General features: G+C 44.5%; 2 protein-coding genes across 3 annotated transcripts; one reads left to right on the top strand and one right to left on the bottom strand.

Annotated features, from left to right (window-relative positions):
• The first annotated feature begins 1225 nt into the window (after positions 1-1225).
• Positions 1226-6964, top strand: top1mt (DNA topoisomerase I mitochondrial). Of its 2 annotated transcripts, XM_067251334.1 has the most exons (14): positions 1226-1593; positions 2804-2919; positions 3207-3328; positions 3418-3540; positions 3629-3816; positions 4117-4261; positions 4343-4486; positions 4615-4800; positions 4884-4952; positions 5051-5165; positions 5239-5366; positions 5443-5537; positions 5623-5772; positions 5846-6963. In XM_067251334.1, exons 1-14 carry the CDS (start codon positions 1463-1465, stop codon positions 5946-5948), a joined length of 1815 nt encoding a protein of 604 aa, XP_067107435.1. In that variant the 5' UTR covers positions 1226-1462; the 3' UTR covers positions 5949-6963. The 2 variants fall into 2 exon arrangements, with proteins under 2 accessions (XP_067107435.1, XP_067107434.1); XM_067251333.1 differs by lacking the exon at positions 1226-1593 and having other exon boundaries at positions 1651-2919; positions 5846-6964.
• Positions 6965-7582: 618 nt separating this feature from the next.
• Positions 7583-18826, bottom strand: LOC136957516 (vesicle-associated membrane protein-associated protein A-like). The gene is made up of 6 exons (XM_067251499.1): positions 18589-18826; positions 17729-17881; positions 17513-17616; positions 17196-17276; positions 16322-16498; positions 7583-8321 (listed from the first exon to the last, which is right to left on the bottom strand). Exons 1-6 carry the CDS (start codon positions 18644-18646, stop codon positions 8160-8162), a joined length of 735 nt encoding a protein of 244 aa, XP_067107600.1. The 5' UTR covers positions 18647-18826; the 3' UTR covers positions 7583-8159.
• Positions 18827-18932: the final 106 nt, after the last annotated feature.

Raw genomic sequence — 18932 nt, 5'->3', positions numbered from 1 at the left:
TCCTTGTGACCAGCATCAAGTCTGTGCCCAGCATTGCAAGCAGTCTTTCCTGTATATATGCAACAAAACCTGCTACCAGAGCATCTCTGTATCCAAAAATCCAGATTTGTGCTTGTCTGTCTTCCAGGAGGCGGACCCTGTTGCAGTAGAGTGGTACGTCCTAAGTTTGATCCCTGACATGACCTCTGGCCGTGGCACACTCTTGATACACCTAGCGGGCTAGCTTGCTGATCATGTCTCTGTCATCACAGCCAAGCTCATGTGGATAACAAGGACAACAACAACCTATCATCCAATCAAGAGGGGAAGCAGGAAGTGGATTGGTGCAGGTCCCAGCTGACCCTGAAGACACTGAAAGCTGACAAAGTCAAGGTGCGTATATCATTACTGAACTGCTCTAGATACTGGGTGAGGTGTGTGTGTGGTTGCGTGTGAGTGTGTGCGTGCGTGATCCAGACCTCCATGTTGCAGCACCACAGGTCAAAGACCAGCAGGAAAGAGCAACAGGGAAAGGAAGACCAGGAGGAACAACAAAGACTTCTCAGTGAACAACCAGCCAACAGGTAACACTTCACCTCTGATCCAGCATTGTCCAACTGTTCATCCTACAGGACGTAACCCTATACAGTATGTTGGTAAACACATTTACATCCTAACAGTTTAAACAGTAAATCAAAAAGGAAGAGCAAAGACTTCAAGGAGAAGAATAAGAAAGTAAGGAGCTGTTAGCCCACACAACCCATCCTCAGTGAAGGGCTTTTCACTGGCTGTTTTGACATGGCTGTTCTGATGGCAGGAGAGAAGAAGATCTGGGAATGCCAGGAATCAAAAGGAGAAGGACCAAAGTCCCAAAAACAAATCAACAAATGAAAAGAAGGGTAAAAAGGAGAATTCAGAAAAAGAGAAATTAAAGAAGAAAGTGAAGCTGGAAGAGAGGGAGGATAAAAGGCTCAAAGACAAGGATATCAAGGAGGACAGCACATGGAAATGGTGAGATCAAGTTCATACTTTAGAAGCATAACAATCATTATTATTTATGTTTAACAATGTCTAGGTTTGTGTGTGTGTGTGTGTGTGTGTTACATAGTCCATTTGTTTTGAATCTATCATATTGAATACATCTGTAGGAGAATTTACTGTAGCGGAATCCTGCTTCAGTAATTTGTTTCCAGAGGGACGATTAAAATGTTGCACCCACGTGTCAGCCGCTCATTTGTGGCACTGGAAGCGAAACACAGCCCATTCTCTAGCGATACACTATCCCCATGTGAATAACATTTACGTTTTAATTTGGCTGACGTTTTTAACCTAAATAACATACCGGGGGTGTGGTGACTCATGATACATTGTAGGATGTATTGCGTGAACTATTTTTGAGAGATTCGAACCCATAATATAACGCGTACAAGACACACTGTGGGCTGTTAGAAACAACTCATCACAGTGAGCCAAAAAGCCTGTAATGAGCAAATATTGTAATGTTTTTGCCAACTTAATACAACAGTCGATGAAGAGTAATAGCAGCGCTTTCGTTGTGAATTCTTCGCGGTTTTATCGGGTTGCTGAAAAGTATGATGCGAAAAGCTGGAAGATGTGAGTTACTTGCCAATTTGTAATTAGCATTATATGTTGACCTATATCTCTTCAGTGTCAATATTCTTTTTCTTCTTTTTTCTAATCAATGTATTTATTCCCAGGTGTTTTGCATCTCTCCCCCCCCCTGTAATATTCTAATAGCTAATGTAATATTGCACATATTTTCGTCCTATTTCCCCTAAAGCAATAAAGTTAGGCTACTTAAAACACCTTACACTCATAAAATATGCTCTAAATGGCATAAATGCTGCCAATTAATAATTGACGTAACGACTTATTGTAAATGGTCAGTAGCCTAGCCTATCGATTAAGGTAGGCCACTCTGAAGCATGTACACTGCCTGCTTCATTTGATCTTGATAGGCTAAGAATTCTGTAGCAAATAATAACAAACACACTTTTTATTAATTAAAACTACTTCAGCATAATAATGCACCTAAAATACAAACCCGAGCAAGGGCAGCTATCGAATCAACAGACAATTTAGCTAGCAGGGGAAGAATACAAACAACAAAAATCACCTGTTAACTTGATTTAAATTTGCAAAAACTATAGACTTATACAATAATAGGCTTAAATGAACTGACAACATAAGTTATACGACTTAGAGTTCTCAAGGACGCACACACGCAATCTCAACTGCGGTGTGAAGCGCGTGTCCGTGCAATTCTCCGACATGCACTCTAACAATCACTGCTGATAGACTGCCTAATATTTTGTACAGCATGATTTCTGATACCGTGGCGGCAGAAATGTAGCCATAGAGGAAACACTGCACTATATATTATCATTCCAGGTTAAGAATACCAATGCAGGCTGCGTTGGAAATCGTAAATCAAACTTTGTCAGCATTTTGAGTGGAAATTTAATTTGTATTTGTACAGGTGTATTCGTGCACGTCGGGCTGGCCCTTGCAGCGGAACGACAGTTTACTCCGCTCTGTCCATTCGCGCACCTCAAAGTTGCGTATTGATCAGACAAGAAGACACGCTTATCAACTCGATTACTGTTGATAAAAACGGAACGAGGGTTCGGCTGTAGCATACTTGAAACATACTATTGAGAACATATTCGATGACATGCATTGCACGCGTGATGAACACAGCTTTTTTTTCCCATCGCGGAAACACTGATCTGGGCTCCACTTCAGACACGGTCAATCGATCCAGAAGTGCCTGTTTTTGTGTCCATGTCTCTCTGTTGTGCAGGTGGGAGGAGGGTCACACCAGTGATGGGAGGAAGTGGTCTAGCCTGGAGCACCGCGGGCCGCTTATCCCCCCACCCTATGAACCAATACCCAGCAACGTAAACTTCTACTACAACGGTTAGACACATCCAGTCTTTAGTATTTACTGTGGTGGTGCTTTATAATTAGGATATTGTTTGGATAGTGTCAGAGGTGTCATCGCTAGGCTCGTCAGGATTGACTTTTGGCCACTCCGGGGATCAAACTCAAATCCTCTGACTCATGCACGCAACAACACCCTTTTATAAACACCGCTTTCATCAGCTTCACCACTGCTAACAATTTGGTGGCATGGTTTGGTGGTATTTAAACTGCAGAGTTTAACAAGCTCAGTTACATGGGGTTGATTGTAAATGTGTTCCTAGGTGAGCTGGTGAAACTGAGCCTGACTGCAGAGGAGGTGGCAACGTTCTATGCTAAGATGCTGGACCACGAGTACACCACTAAGCCTGTTTTCCAAGAGAACTTCTTCACTGACTGGAGAGAGGTGCAGACACCCAGAACCTGACCACACCCACACTGACACCCAGACCATTGTTGTATGTCTGACCATGCTGTTGTCTGCCATCCTAACAGGAAATGACCTCAGACGAGAGGGCTCTGATCAGGAAGCTGTCTAAGTGTGACTTCACAGAGATCAACAAGTACTTCTTGCTCAAGGCTGAGGAGAGGAAAGCCTTGACTAAGGAGCAGAAAAAGGTGAGCTTCAGCCTGGTTTCTGGTGAACAGTTTTTTTTCCCCAGGATCTGCTGAGGTTCTATCTGGACGCTGTTGTGGTTCTGTCAAGGTTCTGAAGGAGGAGGCCAGCCAGCTGACAGAGGAGTATGGGTTCTGTGTTCTGGACGGCCACAGGGAGAAGATTGGGAACTTCCGTGTGGAACCGCCAGGCCTGTTCCGTGGCCGTGGAGAGCACCCGAAAATGGGAAAACTGAAGAAGAGAATCCAGCCTGAGGACATCACCATCAACTGCAGCAGGTCAGTCTCTCTCTCTCACTCACTCACTCACACGCAAGCCCACAAGATCCAGCCTGAGGACATCACCATCAACTCTAGGGAGTCAGTTGGCTGAGCGGTGAGGGAGTCGGGCTAGTAATCCGAAGGTTGCCAGTTTGATTCCCGGTCATGCAAACTGACGTTGTGTCCTTGGGCAAGGCACTTCACCCTACTTGCCTCGGGGGAATGTCCCTGTACTTACTGTAAGTCGCTCTGGATAAGAGCGTCTGCTAAATGACTAAATGTAATGTAAATGTAACACAGGAATAACTGTGTGTGTAGAGACTTCAAGGTGCCAGCAGCTCCTGAGGGACACAGGTGGAAGAAGGTGCAGCATGACGACACGGTCACGTGGCTGGCCTCCTGGGTGGAGAACGTCCAGGGAAACATCAAATACGTCATGCTCAACCCTAGCTCCAAACTGAAGGTTCCACACACCAACACACCAACACCCATTCCTCTGTCACACCTTTGAGCCAATGTGGAGTTTGTGTGTGTGTGTGCGCAGGGAGAGAAGGACTGGCAGAAGTATGAGGTGGCTCGCAGGTTGAAGGAGAAGGTCGAGACCATCAGGAGGCGCTACAGAGAAGACTGGAAGGACAGAGAGATGAAGAACAGGCAGAGAGGAGTGGCTCTGTACTTCATTGACAAGGTGCTGCTGTGACTGTGCCGGATCATGACCCCGACCTGCGACCTCAGGCTGTGGTCGCATCTCCTCAGATCCGCTCCTCCGACGCCTATTTTCTGACATGACCAATCCAAACTTGTGTCTGTGTATAGCTTGCTCTACGTGCAGGGAACGAGAAGGAGGAGAGCGAAACGGCCGACACGGTTGGCTGCTGCTCTCTGAGGGTGGAGCACATCAGGCTCGTCCCACTGCTGGACAGTCTGGAGAATGTGGTGGAGTTTGACTTCCTGGGGAAGGACTCCATTCGCTACTACAACAAGGTTCCAGTGGAGGCCAGGGTAGGCAGTGCTACTACGATACAATAACTACACCCCAGATTACATGACATGTGCTACAGACTCTCTGTCTCACTCTCACTTAGGTCTTCAAGAACCTTAAACTCTTCATGGAAAATAAAGACCCTAGTGACGACCTCTTTGATAGAATCAACGTAATATTCATACACAAGACACACAATATACAGGATGTTCGCATATTTGTGGAACATGACTATTGACTATTACTACTGTTTTCTTCTGTGTTGTTCAGACGGGGTATCTGAACAAGCACCTGAACCAGGCCATGCCCGGCCTGACGGCCAAGGTGTTCAGAACTTACAACGCTTCCACCACTCTGCAGGAGCAGCTCAGCCAGATCACCTCTGGTACACGCACACACAAACACACCTTCAGAAATACATTTAGGAGCAGTTTGTGTTTACGTATGTGTGTGTTCAGCTGACATGAGCTTGGAGGAGAAGGTGCTGTCGTATAACCGTGCTAACAGAGCTGTAGCCATCCTCTGCAACCACCAGAGGGCAGCACCTAAAACCTTTGAGAAGTCGATGCAACTGCTGAAGGACAAGGTGCTGCTTAACAAATGTGAACGAGATATGCTAGTTCACTAGCCAGTGGTAAGTTAACTAAAATAGTGTGTGTCAGATGTCCCAGAAAGAGCAGCAGTTGGAGACAGCCAGAAAGGAGCTGAAGACGGCTCAGAAGGAGCATAAGAGAGAGCAGAGTGACAGAACCAGAAGGTTGGTGGTGGAACGCTGGCTGTGTTAGCCATGGTAACTGTGAACAGTGAGCTGGGCTTTAGAGGACACCTCTCTCTTCCCCCAGGTTAGTGGAGAAGAAGGAGGCAGCTGTCAAACGACTGGAAGAGCAGCTGAAGAAGCTCTGCCTCCAGATGACTGACAGGGAGGAGAATAAGGTCATTGCCTTGGGAACCTCGAAACTCAACTACCTCGATCCCCGCATCTCTGTGGCCTGGTAAGTCTTGTTTCTCAGTCAGTTGTGTGTGTGTAAGACAAGTGATTCCAAGTGGCTGCATCTTTTCTGGCAGGTGCAGGAAGTTCAATGTCCCGATAGAGAAGATCTACAACAAGACCCACAGAGACAAGTTTGCCTGGGCGATAGACATGACGGACGACACCTTTACATTTTGATTTGTTGACCTTTACGCTGTCAGAGACTTCTTAGTTTACCTTGAGTTTAGACATGGTATATCTAAACATGTATCTGGGTCTATTGAATAAAACTGGTTGGTGTGTGGAACAGAAAAGTGGGCTTGATTTATGCCACTGTGTGTTGGAGGCTATCATGATGTCTAGATTGACTCCAATATAATCAGCGAAATAAGTTCAACGTCTTGTGTACAGTAGATATCTAATGGGAGTCAGGTGGCTGAGCGGTTAGGGAAGCGGGCTAGTAATCTTAAGGTTGCCAGTTCGATTCCCGGCTGTGCAAAAGGACGTTGTGTCCTTGGGCAAGGCACTTCACCCTATTTGCCTCGGGGAGAATGTCCCTGTACTTACTGTAAGTCGCTCTGGATAAGAGCGTCTGCTAAATGACTAAATGTAAATGTAATGTAAGATATCAGTTGAATTATGGGGTCATTTTCTGTTCATATGATCTGGGCCCTGTTCCTTTGAACGATTTTACCAACTAAGACAGGCTTATGTCAGTTTGACTGATTTTGTGTTGATTTGGTTTCATAATCAATTCAATTCAACTTTGTTCAAGCTCAGTTACTATGGCAGCTTGTGTGTGAAACCAACCCTGTCCAGGGCAGGCTAACTGTGAGGCTTAGCCTGTGGAGTTGCTTAACCACACGCTCCTGTAACACTGATCAGACCGAAAGACAATGATTTATCATGGACTTTCTGGACATATTTTATGTTATTAATCACTATCATTTAAAATGGTAAGATGTGATATCAAATGTTTAGGCTGATGCTGCATGAAATGTCTATCTAAATGACCCCATACATGGTTAACAGTGCATAGCAAAAGATTGACCAAAAATGTGGTTCTATCCTAGTTTTCTGACAACCATGTTTAAAAATGTTGGTTAATAGCCTATATTTAAAACTGTAGAGTATGCTTGGATGTGTTTAGAGGGTGTATTGTTTTGTAACCAATGAAGTGACCTCAACCTATGTATTGTTTGTCAATCATGACGTGTCCTTTCATTAATGAGGTGGTGGATGCGGAAGCTGTCATAGTCCTTGTCTTTAAATCACGTATTATCAGGGACAGGTCACATGGTCGGGAACATAGCTGCTGTTTCCATGGTGGATCAATACGACCCATGCTCTACCTCACAAGCTGCTCCAGAATAGCATGCCTAGCAATTATCTTGACAACTTACATTTAGTCATTTAGCAGACGCTCTTATCCAGAGCGACTTACAGTAAGTACAGGGACATTCCCCCGAGGCAAGCAGGGTGAAGTGTCTTGCCCAAGGACACAGCGTCAGTTGGCATGACCGCGAATCGAACTGGTAACCTTCGGATTACTAGCCCGATTCCCTCACCACTCAGCCACCTGACTCCCCGACAACTTGAACCTGTCTCGAATGAGTTGGATTGTGTGAACAAGAATGGACCTTTGTGGAACCACTTTGTCCCAGACTGATTAGTTAGGTTCCGGTTTTGGACTTTAATCCCCACATTTCTTAGTCTGCTTTATGGAACAGGTGTCTTTCATGTGATTCTGAATTGCTTAATGGTACAGACGGGTCTCGGTGGGACAGTGAGAAGCTGGAACTTCCCCAGAAACACAAGGGGAGCAGAGGAACTACAAGAATGGCAGATCTTTATTTCAACTTTAAATACCATGTGACAGCGCAGTAACATCTGCCTCATGAAGTTGGAATGTCTAGGTAAAGAAAAACAATGTGCATTTGAGAGTAGCATAAAGAACCAGACACATGCATGAGTGGAGGAACACATTTCCAAACCGACTTCCTCCTCCAGACCCGAGAGCAGATCAGAGTTCGGACTAGTGAGTGTCTGGGTTTCACGGTTCTTTAAAATAATTTGAACACAGGAGACACCATAACAGAAAGTGACAATTCCAACTTTTAGAACCAAAGAACCGTTGGTTTCAATCATTTGTTTCTTTGTTAACTTAGGACGTTGAATTGCCTACAGTCGTGGCCATGATCATGTGATCAATGTCCAGTTCCTCTCCCCCATCAAAACAGGAACATAAGAGGGAGAACCAACCACAAGTTGTTCCCACTGGTGTGTCATAACCATGGCATTGAAAAGGCGGGGCCTGTTGATAACTGGTTACAGTGAACATGTACACTGGCAGGTCACACCCTCTCTTCTCTCCATCACTTTCGCTCCAGGGACGAATTCTGCCCCTCCTCACAGAACAAACTTTCCCAGGAAGAGACCGATGAAGATAGCTGCTATGACCACCAGGAGGGAGGGCAAGGAGCTGGAGCCATGGTCTCTCCTCGCCAGGGAGGCAGAGTTAAGGACTGTGTTGTCTGGCCGGTGGTTCCTCCTCATCCTCACCCCATCGTCCTGGCAACCACACAGAGGGAGGAGTTAGAGAGAAACCCAGCTCTGAGGCAGGATGTTGTGTCTTAAGACCCCAGACCAGGGTCCAGTTGCATAAACTTAGTTTAAGACTAGTCTTAGTCTAAGGCAGTCTTAAATTGTCAGGTTAGACTAGTCTGTTGCATAAATAGTAAGACTGACTTAATTTGGGGTAGGAAAGTTAGCCACCTCTTCCCGTGGCTAAGCCTTGCGGTAAGGGCTTGGTTGCTATGCCAACTTTCGACCTATAATCCATGTTGAACATGCAAAAACTACAATCAAATCTGAGATTAGTAGCCTACGTCATTATCTTATTACAAAATGAATTAAGTTTGTTAATTGTAACTGCAGAAAAAGTTAACTGGGTCCTGCTTTTGTGCAGAAATGTCATTTGATTAAACGAGTGAGTAGAGGACATCATCAGTAGAGGACTATGGAGCTAAATGGCTAAATTAGTCTCTTTCGCCTGATTGTCGTTGGGAAATCTCAGATTTGATTGTTGTTTTTGCATGTTCAACATGGATTATAGGTCTAAAGTTGAATAAACGAGAACTTCATGTCCTTTCGATTTCTTACAGGGTGAGTCATTGTTGCCCATAACACGCTAGCATTCTGCTAATGCATGCTGATTAGTGATGGGTCGTTCGTGAACGATCCGGCTCTAAGAGCCGGCTCTTGAAGGTGAACGTCGGGAGCTGGCTCGCATATCTGAAGAGCCGATTCTATTTTTAATAGATTAATACAGCCTATAAAAACTAAATGATTATGAAATAACTCATTTTAATTGTATTTAAAATAATTGACTAATTCAAAAAACAACAAAAAAATAATTGTAGGCTTAAAGGCGCACACGATCATCCTCATATTCTGTTCCTGTCAATCCTGCATGAGGGAGGGCCGAGCCAACTCACACAGTCAGAGAGTAGTCAAAACTCGGAGGAGAGCCATGACAAATCAATGCATTTTTAAAGATATGTGGTTACAGTCGAGTATGATTTCATTTCATAATTTAATTCAAATTGTTTTCACACCCATCATAGTCAAATTCATAGTTAAAACATGTATTTTATAAAGAGCCGTTCGGGAGCCAAAAGAGCCGGCTCTTTTTGGTGAGCTGAGCCATACGAGCCGGCTCACGAAAAAGAGCCGGAATGCCCATCACTAATGCTGATTGGTTAGTGAAGGACTGACTACGACCAGAGATCTCGCTTGATGGCATCGGAAGCGGAACCAGAATGTCAACATTAGCAAGCCAAAACTCTTTCTATCATGTGTATTGACAGGGAGAGCCTAACCTCTCAGCTGTGTTGTCGATGCCTCGAGAGAAAAAAGGAAGTGACCAGAGCTTGCCGTAAAGCAGCATCTCTGGTCGTACGATGTGTATGACGTCACGTCATTGACATTTTAAAAGGCTTTTGAAGACAAAAAAGCGACTTTTAAAAAATCTATCACCCAGCAGTGTGTATTTTCTTTGCCTCCTCTTTCGAATACAAAATTCAAATTACTAGACAAAAAATTATATCCTGAGAAAAGTGGATTTTGAGGGGTATAGCTCCATAGACCTCCATTAATTCTGCACTCACTGGTGAGCGCCCTCATATGGAACCAGAGTGGAACTGCAACCAGTTCAGAACCCGGAAGTTTCCCGAGAGTGACAGTTCTCCCCATATTAAGGCCGAATTATACTTGTCAGGGAAATCGGCCTTAAAGGCCGAAATATGCTTCTGCGTCTCCGTTTACAGATGGGCGGGCACACGGATACGGACGGATAGACTTCGTTTATGGTTCTCCGTAGGCTGTGGGTGCTGAAAACAATTCACCGCCAGAAGAGTAGGTGGCGCAACGGTTTTTTGTAAGTCGTCGTGGAGTGTTTATTTACCTAGGTTATCGAGAAGTCGGAGCAAATTTACAAATTTGCCGTTTCATCAATAAAATACGCACATTTTCAGCAACTACACTGCCCATTTCTCGTCACATTTTAATTCAGATGCTGTTTTACATGTACTGTTTAGCTGAAATATGAATTGTGAAAACTCACAGCAATGGCGGTAAAAGGATCCTGTTCGTCCTGTTTATCAGGGCAACCCCGCCCCTGACGCAAGCGGTTCTTAATACTGACCAATCACAGCCAAGGGGATCTCCGTAGCTCTCCGTCGCTCTCCGAAATTACGACGGATAGTTAGAAAATTCAGGAGGTGCACGTCGAGCTCTCCGGTGCTCTCCGAGGGCTGACGGAGAGCTCGTAGAGGGCGTTCCACGGAGACGAGGGCGTTCCCATGTGTCCGTTTTTCAAAAAACGCAGAAGCATATATCGTCCTTATGTCGTATAATTTATGTTGTCAGTTCATTGAAGCCTGTTATTGTATTAGTATAGTTCTTGCTAATTTAAGTTAAGTTAACTGGTGATTTTCGTTGTTTGTATTCTTCCCCGGGCTAGCTAAATTGCACATGTCTGTTGATTCGATAGCAATTACTGCCTTTGCTCAGGTTTGTATTTTAAGTGCATTATTATGCTGAAGTAGTTTTAATTAATAAATAGTGGGTATATTGTTATTATTTGCTACAGAATGCTTAGCCTATCAAGATCAAATAAAGCAGACAGTGTACATGCTTACGAGTGGCCTACCTTAATCGATAGAGTAGGCTTCTGGAGCCGAGTGCACCAGCTGGGCGTACGCCTGGGTGTAACGCTACGTCCGACGTAGAACTGAAAGTTACTACTAACTTAAAGTTACGACTAGTGCACTAGTTAGACTTAAGCCCTTTATGTGCTGCACCTGGGTGTAGATTTTACGCCTAGTGGGGAGCAGGCGTAAGTTGGAAAATAGGACTAATATCCATGGTAATTATAATGTACAACAGTTTGATCGCACATGCAGCACGTCTTGTTTATAGGGAACATATGGAAAGGACATTAAGGCGAGAAAAAATTGTCCGTGATCGCACAAATCCACTGTTACATTTATTGGTGATCGATTTCCAAGCTGATTGTTTGTGTTGATATTATTACATTTCCCCGTGAGCATGCTTCTATTCTGAGTAAACAACTCTAGAAGTTTTATAATTTCTCTATCAGTAAAATGTATTTTCCTTTTCTTTCTTTTTTAAATCCATGGCTTGTTTTGAAGGGAGATAGGCTAGCTAAGTGCGGTTTGGATAGGCTCTTAAATGTGTTGCTTGGCAACGATCGACGCTTTTGCATTTTCGCAAGGACGCGCATCTTAAAACCAGGCGTAGCTACGACCGTGGCCTGTCAAGCTTGGTGCACTCGGTATAAATTCAAATCACAAAGTCGGACGTAACTAAGACCGACGTAGGAGTTAAGACCAACTTTTTTAAGCCCAGCTGGTGCACTCGGCTCCTGACCATTAACAATAAGTTGTTACGTCAATTATTAATTGGCAGCATTTATGCCATTTAGAACATACTTTATGAGTGTAAGGTGTCTTTAAGTAGGCTAACTTTATTTCTTTAGGGGAAATAGGACGAAAATATGTGCAATATTACATTAGCTAATAGACTATTACATTAACCTGCTCCGAAATATAGGGTTAGGGTTAGCACTTTGTTGGGGGGGGGGGGGCGTTTGGACAGACCTGCCCCCACTGCTAAAAAAAATCCTAGAGGAAACACTGAAATATAATATATAATAATAAAATATAATAATTTGTCAACTGTTCATTAGAGTGACGGCAAGGGAGAAAAAGTTGTTCCTGTGTCTGGTGGTTTTGGTGTACAGAGATCTGTAGTGCCTGCCAGAGAGGACGACTTGGAACAGATTATGTCCAGGGTGTGAGGGTTCTGCAATGATTTTCCCTGCCCGTTTCCTGGCTCTGGAGGTGTACAGGTCCTGGATGGTGGGCAGGTCAGCACCAATAATAATTTCTGCAGACCTGACCAGTCCGTTGTAGTCTGTTCCTGTCCAGTTTAGTGGCCGATCCAAACCAGACAGTGATGGATGTGCAGAGAACAGACTCAATGACTGCAGTGTAAAACTGGATCAGCAGCTCCTGAGGCAAGTTGTACTTCCTGAGCTGGTGCAGGAAGTACATCCTCTGCTGGGCCTTTTTGATGACTGTTTTGATGTTTGGCTCCCACTTCAGGTTCTGGGAGATTGTGGAACCCAGAAACCTGAAGGATTCCACAGCAGACACAGTGCTGTTCAGTATGGTGAGGGGGGCAGTGATGGGGGGGCTCCTCCTGAAGTCCACTATCATCTCCACAGTTTTGAGTGAGTTCAACTTCAGGTTGTAGCGAGAGCACCACAGGGCCAGCTGTTCAACTTCCCTCCTGTATGCAGACTCTGATTTTTGTGTCGTCTGCAAATTTCAGGAGCTAAACAGATGGGTCTCCTAAGGTGCAGTGCTGACTGTCTGGGTGCTGGATGTAATTTCTCCCAGCCTCACCTGCTGCTTCCTGTCTTTCAGGAAGTTTGTAATCCACTGACAGGTGGAGGCAGGCACAGTGAGCTGGGTGAGTTTGGTGAGGAGGACTTCTGGGATGAAGTCCACCTCACCGCCGAGCTGAAGTCCACAAACAGCCGAGCTGAAGTCCACAAACAGCATCCTTGCATACGTCCCTGGGGAGTCGAGCTGTTACAGGATGTAGTGCAGTCCCATGTTTACTGCATCATCCACTGACCTATTAGCAGGGGGCCTGTGATGACCTTCAGGTGGGACAACACCAGTCTCTCAAAGGACTGCATGACCACAGACGTCAGTGCGACGGGCCTGTAGTCATTCAGTACAGTGAAAACTTCTCAGACACTGTTAGCTTATTGGCGGAGGCACGAAAACCACATTATTTGGTGGCCGGTGGATCACCAATAAAAAAAACAGTGCGAGTGGCGTCAACTGTGCCAGTGATACCGCGAGTCGAGATACAATTTGCAAACAAAAGGAGGACGTAGAGTGTAGCGATTGCGCGGGAGCTTAACGACTGTATTTCCAGTTTTTGACATATGATGATAAATGCACAGTATTAAAGAAATATATTTCGTTATACAATGTGTTCTGCAGTTATCTAAAAGTAGGATATGTGATGTTATCCTCCATGCAGTCGGGCATCTCCCCCTCCTACACTCCCGTAGTGGACAATCTGATGGTGAGACAGACAGCGCTGAATTTTGATTTAAAATTTGAGTTGGATTGTACAAGGTGTTTATGGAACAATTATCAGTCAGTACAAGCGCAAATAACACTGCTGGATTTAATCTTCATGATAATGATGAAATCGAGTGAAAAAAATGTGTGAGGAAAACAAAATATATAAATATTATGAGTAATCGTTCTTCCCACATTTATTTCTGCAGTATGCCTACAGTACGGTCATCTGCGTCGCCAATTCCCACTGTCTCCAAAATGTGCATAGGCCTACGGGAGGGTCAGAGTTTGCGTGGAGTACTGCACATTCTCCTGTCAAGTTAGTTTTTTATAAATCACAACCTTTGCGTGGAAAGTGGCGTACGCACATTTTCAGCCCCGTTTTGTGCAGCTTTATAAATGAGACCCCTGGAGAGGGAGCACTGTAATTGGACCCTATTGGCCACTGAGCACTTTTCATAGAAATGAATGGGGACGCAATCTTGGAAGAAAAATTTAGCTCTGTCTATTAATTAGTGCTGTCAGTTAAACGCGTTATTAACGGCGTTAACGCAAACCCATTTTAATGGTGTCAATTTTTTTTATCGCGAGATTAAAGTACTTTTTGGCCTTGCAAACTTTTTAGTTTTTTTCACATGCTGTTGCAACAACTACTGTAAAAACTGTAACACCACACCGGATCTAGCTAGACCGGAAACAAAACAACAGGCAAGCCGCACACACTTGTTTGGGCTTGCGAGCCGGCTAAAGAGTTGTAGGCTAACGTTACGTTTTGAGTGGATGGCGAGCGCGAGATGCCGAAATGGATGCCAATAAGATTCTGAATGGAAAGTTTACTTTTAAAAAGTTGCCATATGGTTCCATTGACAAGACCAAAGTGATCTGTGTGTTTTGTTTTGAGCTATCATCACAGCACGTCCAGTCTGAAATACCACTTGATGGCCAAGCACACAGCTGATGCGAATTCTACGCCCCCTCGTCAAAGACAGGCGATTGCAATGTTGTTTTCAATAAAAAAAAACATTTGCACTAAGCAATCCGATCCACTTTTCCATGTTGATAAGAGCATTAAAATGAGAAAAAATTATGGGACAAAAAGAAATCAAGGGACATTTAGAATAGATAAAAATGTGCGTTTAATTTAGATTAATCGCGAGTTAAATATAACATTAATGCGATTAATCGCAATTAAATATTTTAATAGTTTGACAGCACTACTATTAATATATACGTCTATGGATGCATCCTCGATAAAAGGGGCGGATCAATAACATTTCCAGGTATTTTTGGCGTTCTTGGTGACTTGTGTTCTTTGGATTGGAACCGTATTTGGGCAATGAAAGATGACGTCAAACGAGTTCGCAAGAACACAAGAACGGAGAAAAACGTGGATTGATAAACAGCCATTTTCTGGTTTCGCGCTCTCGCTTGCCTCACTGCACCACTGAGCACTTTTCATAGAAATGAATGAGGACGCCATCTTTAAAGAGCAGGCTTGCTGTGTCTACTGCTGTGGCGATTTTAGACTCTTTTAAGGGGTGCTCAAGCACACCTAAATTTCATCTCAGCACGCCTAAAATAAAAAAATATTATCTTAAAGAAGTTTTAGTGCTCTAACGTAAGAGTTTGCAAACGTGTCTGTTAGTGACAGATGACAAACAATTACAGGTTCAAAGGGCTTTAAACAGGTTTAATATCCAGTGTCGCCATGCACCTTTAACATTGGTAGTCTGCCAGTAAAACCAAAGGAGAAGTAGGTAGTTAATTTCATGGCGCAGATTAAGAACACAAGTCACATTCTCATTGGGGGCTGAGCCTCCCTAAAGGTCTGATCCTAGAATCGCCCCTGGTCTACTGTATATAAGTCTATGACACATACACTATTTGCTAATAAGACAACCTTATCAATATTGTATTCCTCCTAGGTTTTCATCAGGTTTAAATGTATCAATCTTTCGCCGTTAAGTGTCGCTGTTTTGTCCGCCATCTTTTATTTTTTCTCGTCTTATTTTATCCATAATTCAAAGCGCAACAGGCTATATAAGTCAGTCTTACGTTAGTCGCTGATAGTGAAGCTTTATGCAACAGGTAAATTGAAGTGTCTATGGCAAGTCAGACTTAAAGTTACATTTAAGTCGAAGACTAGGTCTATTTTTATAGACTGGCCAATGTACTTAGAACTCGGCTGTGGTTTAGACTAGGTCTGGGCAATAAAACGATAGCGGTGTGCTGCGATAGACACTTCATCCATAGCAATAAGAAAAGTGCTTGATGGAATAATCGATAGTTTCACTTAAATGCATCAAATTCAACCTGCCAGAAAAGCACATAAGGAACAAGCAAAGTTCAGTTGTATGATCAAACCCCAAGCATCTGTTCCTGGCTCATTAACAGCCTATCATTTCCTTTGATAATGCAGCGTGCTGCCATTACACACACAGCCCATTCTTGTATTGTTCAGTTACCCCATCAACATGTGTCTGTGTGTGTCAACAGAAAAGTTGAGCGAGAAAACAAGTGCAAATGGTAAGGAAATGGTAAGGTGTTAAATAAAAAATAAAAAGGTTCAATATAAAACATTTTATCCAGCCAAAATAGGTGATAACTATCAATAATTATTGATATAATCTGAAATTTAAAAAAAATCTGCAATATCACCCAGCCCTAGTGTAGATGTAACAGACATGGCCGTGCCCGCATCGGAGGTACACTTGGCTGACGTTTGCCCGCACCTGGGATCAAACCCGCCACCTCCGACATCTCAAACACCAACGAAAAGCTAGCGATAGGCTGGCGCGGGTGGCCTGTATGTACCTGAGGAATGAGTTTACCCCGATCTACACCAACTACATAGAGCCAACCCCAGATCTAGAACCCAGGTACCTTAAGCTGTCGGTTCTCATCAGAGAGCTTCCCCACTTCTGTCTGCAGCCTCTTACACTCCTCCACCAGCCTCCTCATGTCTGGCTGGTCCAGAGGGGCCCCACTGGGCCGCGAGGTGGAGCAGCTGTCCGACCTGGAGCTGAGAAGGGGTGTGGCTCTGCTCGCGTCAACCTCGGACTAGAGGGGGAGCAGGCAGGTAAACATTACCACAGTCCAGTTCACACTGGGCACAGGGTCAGAACTGTGACCTACCTTAACATACGTTTTTATTAAAGGGGATACATCTTCACAGAACTTCTGCCTGGCTGTCTATCAGTCTATAAGTCTCTCCATCGATCTGCCTGTCTGTCCGTCTGGTTGTCTATTGGTCTGCCTGGCTGTATCAGTCTGTATGTCACCAACCTGCCACTTGCTGCACTCCAGGAGGTCAGAGGTCAGGTGGTGTTGGCTGCTCAGAGGGGTGCAGTACTCTCCTGGAGTGGTCGCTGCACTGCCGCCATACTGCCTACTGCTCAGCTTGGGGGTGTGACCTGCTGTAGCCAATCTCAGCTGGGGAGAGTGACCTGGATTAACCTTTTCTAGTTGGGGAGAGTGACCTGCTTTAGCCCATCCCAGCTGGGGAGAGTGACCTGGATTAGCCAATCCCACAGAGGTGGCAAGGTTCTCTTGAAAGCTGCCGCTCAGCTAGCATGTGGGGGTCAAGGGTGAATTAGCTAGGGTTAGCGGCAGATCTGAGTAGAGAGGGGCTTGACCTCTCTGTGACCCCAGGTTGTTCATCCTCCAGAACCTGGAGGCACAGTCGTACTGCAGAACTGAGGGACTGGAATGATTAGGGTCTCTAGGGTCATGGTTAGGGCTTAGGCCAGAGACTCACCTGTCTGTTGTTGTCTGACGGCAACTCAAACACACAGCGGAGCTTGGAGTCCATCAGGTCATCAGCCTTGGCATTCTTCCACTGCACACATGAGAACACACACATCACTGAACATGTCAAACGCACACAACGTGACAGGGGTCTCCGGCTTTTTAGTTTCTAACAGTTGATCTGCAGTTGCACTTACAGGTTGAGTATTCACTGCCCCCTGTTGGAGCCTCATGGCAATTCTCATAACTGGCTTGACACACTGTTTCATTTAGAAAAACTGGCTCAGTTTACCCCTTTGTTGCTTTTAACCTCGGGGTGGAGCTTACCACTGCCTCTGTGTCTGAGGAGCTGGGAGTCATGAAGACTGTCTGGACCATGAACTTGTGTTTGCTTTTCTCATTGGGGTCATAGTCGAAGGGCTGCAACATGACTGGAGGAACAGAAACACAGGGACACATCAAAACAATCATCATCACTAGTATCACCAACAGCGTCATCACCACAAGCACTTTAGCACAGCCACTCTGGGTGTAGACGCCTACCTGAGACAGCAATGCTGGCTCCCGGTTCCAGCATCCCACTGTTCGGTCGGACACAGTAGCGCCGTGGAGCTGTGGTCTTCACCTTGAAACATACTCTCCTGTCAGATGGGTTCCACAGACGCAGGTGGGTGGTCACCACGTCTATGAACGGACCTAGGGAAGAAGGGGGTGGGGTGCAGAGTGGTTAAAACGAAACATCTAGGAGCATTAAAATCTGTCAATTAACAAGCAACTATGGCCACGGCCAACATCATATGGTTACTAAAAACATACAGCAGTTACACTCGTAGCTTTCATCCCTACCACGGAATGTGACTGACTGCCATCAAGCCCAAACAGAGTTAGTAGTAGGCCTATGTGAGTTATGGTGATGATGGCTGTACCTCACTACTACTGTACTGTACAGTAACTTTCAGACTACAGTAACTTAATGACACACTAAGGCTAGCATGCAAGCTCTTTAGCGATTGAAAAATGACAAATTCCCAATTTCAACTGACCACGTTATCTAGCTAGTGCTATGTTTCTTGAATGCCATACTGGAATATCGCCACCTACAACAAACATTAATTTAAAATGGCGACAGAGACTCGTAGATATCGGTAGAAGTGGTCGTTGACAACGGTATCCAAACATCACTCTTCGGGAACTATCCACCAGTTCGGTGCAGATAGCTCTAGCTAGACTGGCTAGAAAGACTAGGTGACAATTATGTTTGAATAGCCAGCAGCAAACTACAGTACAGTGATGTAGCTAATCTACGCTACTACAGTAGTACTGTAGCTAGATACATGGTTAATTTGTGACATTGCCATTGTATTGGCGAGCATGAGAGTGGTGGTTAGTGACAGTGCTCTTACCTTTAAATTTTAGGTCATATGGTGGGTCAAGGACAAGTATTTGTTCCAATTTAGACATGTCTTATTCTTAAACCTAATGTTTATGAAAGGATGAGTAAAAATCGCACATTCAGATCTGGGTTGCTACGGAAGCGCGTAGCAAAATTACGTCACTGTTTAGTTTCAAATCATCCTGTGTTTGCGCTTCGGGGTCTCCCGCCGGTGAGCTGGTTGCGCTTCCATTCAAATCAAATATTAGCCTACCGTAATGATAAACTTAGAACAACTATAATAACAATAATAATATTAACAATAATGAGAAGATATGCATGGGCAACTAGACTGCCGGCTATGCAAAGCAAAAC

This window comes from Osmerus mordax, chromosome 15 (genome assembly GCF_038355195.1).
Source record: "Osmerus mordax isolate fOsmMor3 chromosome 15, fOsmMor3.pri, whole genome shotgun sequence".
Taxonomy (NCBI): domain Eukaryota; kingdom Metazoa; phylum Chordata; class Actinopteri; order Osmeriformes; family Osmeridae; genus Osmerus; species Osmerus mordax.
Note: the sequence above shows the minus strand (reverse complement) of the source record. Positions and strands in the feature narration are given on the sequence as shown.

Coding starts and splice junctions, on each gene's coding strand:
- LOC136957516 (XM_067251499.1), bottom strand. CDS start 18,646: ATGTCTAAATTGGAACAAATACTTGTCCTTGACCCACCATATGACCTA. Junction 17,882..18,588: donor ATATGACCTAAAATTTAAAG/GTAAGAGCACTG, acceptor CTTCTTCCCTAG/GTCCGTTCATAGACGTGGTG. Junction 8,322..16,321: donor ATGAGAACCGACAGCTTAAG/GTACCTGGGTTC, acceptor TGTGGTTGCCAG/GACGATGGGGTGAGGATGAG.
- top1mt (XM_067251333.1), top strand. CDS start 2,670: ATGACATGCATTGCACGCGTGATGAACACAGCTTTTTTTTCCCATCGC. Junction 2,920..3,206: donor CGTAAACTTCTACTACAACG/GTTAGACACATC, acceptor ATGTGTTCCTAG/GTGAGCTGGTGAAACTGAGC. Junction 3,329..3,417: donor TCTTCACTGACTGGAGAGAG/GTGCAGACACCC, acceptor CCATCCTAACAG/GAAATGACCTCAGACGAGAG.